The sequence below is a fragment of the Salvia miltiorrhiza genome, chromosome 1, assembly GCF_028751815.1.
Source record: "Salvia miltiorrhiza cultivar Shanhuang (shh) chromosome 1, IMPLAD_Smil_shh, whole genome shotgun sequence".
Classification (NCBI taxonomy): domain Eukaryota; kingdom Viridiplantae; phylum Streptophyta; class Magnoliopsida; order Lamiales; family Lamiaceae; genus Salvia; species Salvia miltiorrhiza.
In genome coordinates this window covers 54,382,608-54,391,917 of record NC_080387.1, presented here as the reverse complement: position 1 = coordinate 54,391,917, position 9,310 = coordinate 54,382,608, and the positions used below count along the sequence as shown (strand labels likewise).

General features: G+C 31.4%; 1 protein-coding gene across 1 annotated transcript; it reads right to left on the bottom strand.

The window, feature by feature from the left end:
* Nucleotides 1-3,783: 3,783 nt before the first annotated feature.
* Nucleotides 3,784-8,086, bottom strand: LOC130993962 (cytochrome P450 71AU50-like). Its single transcript, XM_057919002.1, has 2 exons — nucleotides 6,878-8,086; nucleotides 3,784-4,520 (listed from the first exon to the last, which is right to left on the bottom strand). The coding sequence occupies exons 1-2, from the start codon at nucleotides 7,754-7,756 to the stop codon at nucleotides 3,909-3,911; spliced, it is 1,491 nt and encodes a 496-aa protein (XP_057774985.1). The 5' UTR covers nucleotides 7,757-8,086; the 3' UTR covers nucleotides 3,784-3,908.
* Between the last annotated feature and the right edge of the window lie 1,224 nt (nucleotides 8,087-9,310).

Below are 9,310 nucleotides of genomic sequence, written 5' to 3'. Positions count from 1 at the left end.
GAAAGGTTAAACAGAGAATGACAAATATTTAGAGAAAAGAGAATTAATCTGGAGCCTCCAAATTTTCCAATCTAGGGGTTCAAATTTAATCTCATTGTTTTCCTTAATTATAGCCGAAAAGGATATGTTTGTAATTGAACAAATTTATTTTGGTAAGATATTATTCTGCCATATCTTTTTGCAAATTTCTGTATCTGCATTCACATTAATTAAGTTCAACATATCTTTAATTATCCATGTGTAATTCACAAATTTCTGTATTTGCATTCACGTTAATTAAGATCCACAAATCTTTAATTATCATTTTTAGTGCAATTTTGTCATCTCGTTAATCTAAATAATTATTTATGTATTTGTATTTGAAATAGTATTCAAATATTTTATTTACATGTTCGTAAATTTTGTTATGCCTGTTCGAAATGTTTTATGTTAAATATTTTATGTTAGTAAGAAACATTCAAATAGTTTATTTTGGTGTTCGTAATTATTTTACACTTGTTCGAAATGATTTATGTTAAATATTTTATGTTAGTAAGAAAAATTCAAATAGTTTATTTAAGTGTTCGTAATTGTTTAAAGCATGTTCAAAATGTTTATGTTAAGGAAACGAAAAAAAATCAGATTTCACAGCAGAAACCAAAACCTTATTTAGATTTACTGGACGCAAGAACATAAATGAACAGAACTCAATTTCTAAATGAACATAACACAATTTCTAAATGAACAGATATATTCAGATTTCTTATTTAGATTTACTGGACGCATGAACATAAATGAACAGAACCCAATTTCTAAATGAACAGAACACAATTTCTAAATTAATAGATATATTCAGATTTCTTATTTAGATTTACTGGACGCATGAACATAAATGAACAGAACCCAATTTCTAAATGAACAGAACACAATTTCTAAATGAACAGATATATTCAGATTTAATGGACACGTGAATATTCCCCAAATTCCAAAATTGATCATTTATTTTGACGAAAAGAAAAATAAAAGTGCAGATTTGACGAAGACTGCAAAGAGATTTAATTCCCAGACGAAGAATCCGACTTGGCATATTTATGAGAGATCTCTTTGGAAATGAGACACCGGATCTCCACGGCCGCGCTGGCCTCCGAGGAGTTCTTACTGAAGAACACAAGGGCGTTGTTCACGAGCAGCAAGAGATCCATGTGCTGTCAAAGTGTTTTCCACTGTCTCAAGATCCATGTGCTGTCAAACCCACAAACAAGTCATTAATCAAAAAATAAACATGCATACCAATAACCCCAATTCCATCTACATGTAATTCAAAATACGAGCACTACATAATCTCATACCCACAAAATAACCCAAAAACAATGAAAAATAATATTTTGCATTTCTAAATTTCTTCAACAAATTAGAGCCGAATCTGCCGTCTCCACCGCCGAATCAGAGAGGAAGCGCCTCGCTGCGCCAGAAGCGACGAAAAAGGGAGAGCGGGAGAGATGAATCGATTCTTCAAAAATTGAAACGAAATAACAAAAAAAAAGTATTATTCAACAATCGGAGCTTGAATCGATTTGATTGTTGAAAAATCGAAACTTCAAACGAAACCATACCTTCAAACCGATTTTGGATCGTGGGAGACGAAAAGGAATCGTGGCCGACTGTTCAAATCTTTCGTTGGAGAGAAGACGCGGTTAGATAGGAGGAAATAGTGAACCTACCGTTTTTACTATGTTGCAATTTTACCCAAATACCCTCATGACAATTAAAATGTATTTTCGAACAGTTAATATGGTAATTAAAAATATCAGCTTGATTAAATCTCAGCCTCACGATCCAGCATTTTCTAGGGATGAGATTTATTCTCTATACATAGGGTCATTCTTTGTTTAACTTGATCATATATATATATATATATATATATATATATATATATATATATATATATATATATATATATATAGGGGACGGTTATTCAATAAACCACCTTTATTTTAAGAATTACGAACCAGCAAAAATGCATGAATTTTATGTATAATACGCATGAATAAACTGTATAAAGGTATGAATATCGAAAAAATAATTTTTTGCTACCTTTGGGATTCGAACTCATGACCATGAATATATCCAACAAGGTGATGAATCAACCGTAGATCTTGATAATCTAAGGGCTGAAAATGGTTCTTAATTTATATTTTAATAAGCGTTCTTATTTTAGCCTTCCCCTATATATATATATATATATATATATATATATATATATATATATATATATCAATCTAGCTTTATACCTCACAAGTATTTTGGTATTTATAATGTATTTTGAACTTAATTGTATACGTTAAGACGAACTTCCTAGTGGGCCACCCATCTTAGTTGTGCCGAACAGAACACGCTTAACCTTGAAGTTCATTTCGAGTGGTCACCAATACAGAACACGCGTATTATTGATATAACTAACACATATTAATTCATTTAAACTCTATTTCAATATACAATATCATTTATTCATAACCTTGGAATATGTCGAGATGATATCTAAGACTTGTGGTGCCGACGAAAGAATGACGGTAAATATACGATTTAAAATAATAAAAAAAATTATTATTATCGTTAATTAAAAAAAGAAAATATTATTGTTGAAAATAACAATAAATTTTAAAATATTCTCAATAATTTAAAAATAAGAATATTAATTAAAAAATAAAAAAAATATTTTTTAAAAATAAAATAAAAATAACAAAAAAATTAATAATATTTACCGACGGATTAATTAAATTTGTTTTAAAAAATAATTAAAAATAATTAAAATAAAAATTAAAAAGAAAAAAAAATAATATTTAACGACATATTATTTTCCATTGCTAATAATTCCGTCGGTAAAATTTAAAAATAATTATTAAATTTTAATAAGCATAAAATCATGGAATTATCGACGGATTACCTACCGAATTATTAGCTACGGAAATAATCCGTCAGTATTTCGTCGATAAACTTTTAAAAACATCTTTGTTGGAATTCCGCCGTTGTTCCGTCGGTAATCACCGACGGATTATTTTCCCTTGGTAATTCTGTCGGTGTCCGATTAGTTTTTTGTTGTGATAGTAGAAAGTCAAATATAGGTTTTTACTATTCACCAAACCCCCCCAAAAAAACATGAATAGTGATAAGTTTTGGTGTTATATTGGAGTAAATATCTTACTCTAGTTTAGTTTTTGGTTTGGGTTGGAGGTGCTCTAATAATGCTCCCTCCGTCCCATAATAAGTGACATAGTTTCTTGTTTTGAGTTGTTTCACAACAAATGTCATCTTTTTAAAATAAGAAATGACTACCACTTTTATTTTTTTACCTTTTAATTATTTTCACTTTAATTTCATTCCTCATAAAATAAAAGTGGGCTCCATCATTTTTTTACCTAAATTCTCGTGTCGAAACAAACTAAGACACTTGTTATGGGACAAAGGCAATACATCATCTTGAACCTTTTGATAAAACTAAGTTTTTAATAAAAAAAAATACAATTATATAGGTAAAGTTTTAGAAAATAAATTCGGGCACTAACAATTTTAAGAATTTTCATAAAACCTCAAATTATTAAAGATTTTACAATTATTTCTAAGATTTAACTTTGGCTAGAAGAAAATTTATATTCCATATACTGTGACAGTGCCACTACAACTAATTAAGCACAAGGAAGCAGGAAAATAAAATAGATGTATGAAAACATCACGATGTGACCATTGATGATTTGAGCTAATAGCACTCTTGTGAAAAATCAACTCAGATTTTAGATATGACTCAAATACAACAAAATGTTCTTCATTTATTACATTTTATGTACAAAACTCAAAATTTACATTCATTTATACAAGTCCGTGGTTGATACAAAATCCAAATTGCACATCGACTTGAACTCCCATTATTACATTCATTTATGCAATCTATAAGTAGGAATAGCCATGAGATGCTTATCTCTACTAGTCACTATTCCAAAGTGTTCAATCATGTCCAAATCCCTAGGCACCATGCCGCCGGGAAGCTCCCAATCAAAGCAATGCACCAGTTGGGCCACCACTAGTCGGACCAATGTGAGCCCTAGCTGCAACCCGGGGCAGCTTCTTCTGCCAGACCCAAAGGGTATGAAATGAAAATGCTGCCCCGAAAAGTCGACATTGTCCCCAACAAATCTTTCTGGCACGAACTCATCAGGCTCATGCCATAAACGAGGGTCTCTTCCAATGGACCATACGTTCACGAAGGTCCACGTTCCTTTGGAAACATGGAACTCGTTGATCATGCAATCTTCCATGGACTCGTGGACAAGCAGTCGGCCGGGCGGGTGGAGCCTCAAGGATTCCTTCACGACCAGATCCAGGTATTCGAGCTTGTCGAGATGAGATTCATCCACCATTTCATCCATGCCCACGACTTGCTCCAATTCTTTCTGTAGTTTCTTCATCGCCTCCGGGTGCCGTATCAGCTCTGAGAGAGTCCACTCCACCGTTGATGATGAAGTATCCATTCCTGCTATTAGCATGTCCTAAACAACAAAGAAATCAAGATTATCTGAATCTCCTTCGATATTAATCAAATCAAACAACAAAAATGGCACATAAATGATGAATCCAAGTTTTTTTTTAAAAAAAGGAAGTTAAAAGCGTTAAAAGGCATCAATTTTAGTTGAGTTTTGATTTTGCACAACAATTTTAAAATTAGTACTCCCTCCGTCCACCAATTAAAGCCCCATTTGAGTGTCGGCGCGGAAACTAAGAAAGCTGAAAAAGGTGGTTTAAAAGTGGTCTAAAAGACTAAAAGGGTAGTGTTAATATATTTTGATTACTTTTACTAATCTTTCATTAGCTATTTGACATTATTTTAATGCTTTGACTTATTTAACAAATAAATAAATAAACTGAAAATTCAGAAAATAAATAAACTGGAAATAAATAAATAAATAAACTGAAAATTCGAAAATAAATAAATAAATTAATTAAAATCTGGAAAATTATTATTTTTAGAAAATAAATAAACTGGAAATAAATAAATAAATAAATAAACTGAAAATTCGAAAATAAATAAATTAATTAATTAAAATCTGGAAAATTATTATTTTTAGAAAATAAATAAATAAATAAACTGAAAATTTGAAAATAAATAAATAAATAAACTGAAATTCAGAAAATAAATAAACTGGAATTAAATAAATAAATAAACTGAAAATTCGAAAATAAATAAATAAATTAATTAAAATCTGGAAAATTATTTTTTTAGAAAATAAATAAACTGGAATTAAATAAATAAATAAACTGAAAATTCGAAAATAAATAAATTAATTAATTAAAATCTGGAAAATTATTATTTTTAGAAAATAAATAAACTGGAAATAAATAAATAAATAAATAAACTGAAAATTCGAAAATAAATGAATAAACAAACTGAAAATTTAGAAAATAAATAAACTGGAAATAAATAAATAAATAAATAAACTGAAAATTCAGAAAATAAATAAAATGGAATTAAATAAATATATAAACTGAAAATTCGAAAATAAGTAAATAAACTGAAAATTCAGAAAATAAATAAACTGGAAATAAATAAATAAACTGAAAATTTGAAAATAAATAAATAAATAAACTGAAATTCAGAAAATAAATAAACTGGAATTAAATAAATAAATAAACTGAAAATTCGAAAATAAATAAATAAATAAATTAAAATCTGGAAAATTATTTTTTTAGAAAATAAATAAACTGGAATTAAATAAATAAATAAACTGAAAATTCGAAAATAAATAAATAAATAAATAAATTAAAATCTGGAAAATTATTTTTTTAGAAAATAAATAAACTGGAATTAAATAAATAAATAAACTGAAAATTCGAAAATAAATAAATAAATAAATTAAAATCTGGAAAATTATTATTTTTAGAAAATAAATAAACTGGAAATAAATAAATAAATAAACTGAAAATTCAGAAAATAAATAAAATGGAATTAAATAAATAAATAAACTGAAAATTCGAAAATAAGTAAATAAACTGAAAATTCAGAAATTAAATAAGCTTGAAATAAATAAATAATTAAACTTAAAATTTGAAAATAAATAAACTGGAAATAAATAAATAAATAAACTGAAATTTGAAAATAAATAAACTGGAAATAAATAAATGAATAAATAAACTGGAATTAAAATATTCAGAAGATAAATAAATAAATAAACTGAAAACTGAAAAATAAATAAACAAAGGGTAGTAATTTAAAGTAAAGAGAGAGGGTAAAATGGTACAAAAAGCACAATAGGGCTTTAATTGGTGGACAAAAATTTAAGGGCAAGTAGGGCTTTAATTGGTGGACGGAGGGAGTACAAAAATACTCCCTCCGTCCCACGAATCTTGACACGTTTTCCTTTTTGGGCCGTCCCACGAGTCTTGACACGTTTCCTTTTTGGGTAATAATTATTACATTCTCTCTCCTACTTTATCACATTTATTATATTTTCTCCCCTACTTTATCACTTTTATTACCTTCTCTCTCATACTTTATCAATTTTATACTTTATTAATTACACACTTAAAATACTAATCTACAACTCCTTAATTCTCGTGCCGAACCCAAACGTGTCAAGACTCGCGGGACGGAGGGAGTACATGAACTTAATAATTATTGCAATTTTATCATGATTGAGATTTTCATCCAAAATAAAATCATGGCAGCCGGTGGAATAAATCATGTGAGTTGGTTTCGATGGAGCAATACTCCAATCGGAACCAAAAATGGGACAAAATTGGTGTATTTGTTAAGTTGGTATGTGCAAAACCAAAGATGGGACAAAATTGGTATATTTCAATTTTCAACACCAATGCAATAAAAAAGTCGTTAGGATGGGAGAAAAGTTACCAACAGAACTGCCTTGACATGGCGGCGATCGAATTCGAATCCGGCTTCCCCGGCATCCATAGCGGCTAACATCGTGTCGACGAAGTCTTGATTATGCTTCTTCTCCGGCTTTCTCTCAAGATGATCATCGATAATCCTCTCCAAAAATCCATCAAAAATACTGCTGAGTTTTTTCATCCGACGATTCAATCCCTGCAGATCAAGCGCCGCTATGAACGGGAAAAAGTCCCCCAAATTGGGGATCGCAGCCACGTGCAACGTCTCATCAATCACAGCTTTAAACCCTAATTCATCATCCAAATCCCTATCCACATACTTTCTCCCAAACACCATCAAACAGTTGATATTCCCCATCACGCCGGAGACCGCCGCGGTGAGATCCACGATTCGCCGTTTCTGCGAATCCCGCCGCAGCAGCTCCACCGTATCTCCGATCTCCGCCCTCCTAATCGGCCGGAACTCGTTGATCTTCGCGCCGCTGAGTAATTGCACGGTGCACAATCTGCGCATGTTGCGCCAGTACGCGCCGTAGGGGGCGAAGACGATGTTTCTCTGATCGTATCCGAGGTACCGGGAGGCTTGGTGGTGAGTCCTGCCGGAGAAGACGAGATCGTGCGTCTTCAGCACGAGCTCCGCCCCGGCGGCAGACGACACGACGACGGCGGGGACGGAGCCGAGGCGGAGGAAGATGATTGGGCCGTGCTTCGCGGCGAGGCGGTGAAGGTCGCGGTGGAGATTCTTCCCCAGCAGGTGGAGATGCCCTATCACCGGCAGCGCAATGGGTCCCGGCGGCGAATTTTTTCTGCTCCTCCTCAGCAGCTGTTGGACGAGAGAGAATGATGCGATGAGAGAGAGAGCTGCCCAGAACCAGGCGGCCATAGTTGTTTGTTAGTGTTGAATTGATCGACTATTTTTTGGCATGGATTTGAAGCGAAAAATCCGAGCGTTTTGATTGGCGTTTGGACGTTGAAGAAAGCGAAACTGCGGAGGAAAATGTATTGAATTTGCATTTTGAGAAACCATTACTTTATTGTATGATTGTTCTTCTCAAAACGGAGTTGGTGAGGGTGATATATTTTTTATTTTTTGTGTTTTTACTCCAAGCAACTGACTTGGATGGAGTTTGACTGGATCATCATCTCAGGTGCGGCCCATACATCAACCCATTTCATTCATTTTTTTTTTATATAAATTTTATTATATTCTATTATCATATTTTGAAATTATATATTTTCTTCCAACTCTTCTACTCACGAGATTCGAAAGTTTGATTCCAACAAAGAAATTTTCAGTCTTGTAGGCACGATTATGGAGTGTTATTGCCACACGAAAAAATTAATGTTGAAGGACATACATACATCGTAATCGTGAGGCTGTCGGTGAACTATTTTATCAAGATTACTTCGCCCCCGATCTATTATGGGGCGAAGATATTTCTCGATAATGTTTTAATTTCGAATGAGGAAATCCTTGTCCTTACACATCATCAACATGGTGGAGTCGAGTAACAGTACTCATGAAGCTGCACAATGAGCTACGCCGACATTTGAGCATATCTGACTCGAGATACACGCATTCACGATAACAAGTCCACTATCGCTTCCAACAAAATTTAATCAAGCATATTTGAGAGGTCCCATCGATTTGTATACGCAATTTATGTTATTCTCAATTTCTATCTCAATTATTTCAATTTTCAAATTTAAATTTAATAAAGTTTTCGTTTTTAAAATTCGATATTTATTTGACTTTGGACGAAGGCATAAGAGTTATAGTTTAAATAAGAAAAATATATACTCAACGAATCTAAACCCTTAAACTTAGGACATAATGTCACACAATTGGATTCTGATTCAATGTCAACTTTATGCCCCATTTTCAATTTTTTTAGTTTCTTCTATATTTTTTCTGCAATTTCAACTTTGTATGCATTAATTAGTTTAATTTTATGATTATTAACTAAGATCTATTCCATCTAATTAAGGCATATAATTTTTTTTATCATTTAATTTAACTTTTATTAGCTAATAATAAGTTGATAAATTAAAAGTTATGGTATATAATTTTTTCAAATTTTAATTTTTTGAAATAAAAATTAAGTGTGATTCATAGTATTAATAAACTTTATTTTTATAAAAATTACTCCCTCCGTCCCCGTAGAATAGTCCTTTTTTTTTTGCACGAAGAATAAGAAACTTGCTTTTTAAATGTAAAAGTGTGTAAAGGTGTATGATGCCACATTGTTTGTAGTGTAAAATAGAAACATGACTATTCTAATATAACATCTCGAAAAGAAAAACATGACTATTAGAGTGGGTAGGGAGTATTATTAAAGACACAGTAACACGTATAAAATTACGGGACACACCATTACAACGTGATCTTAAATGACTAAAAAATACTCCCTACGTCCCACTAATGAAGGCACACTTT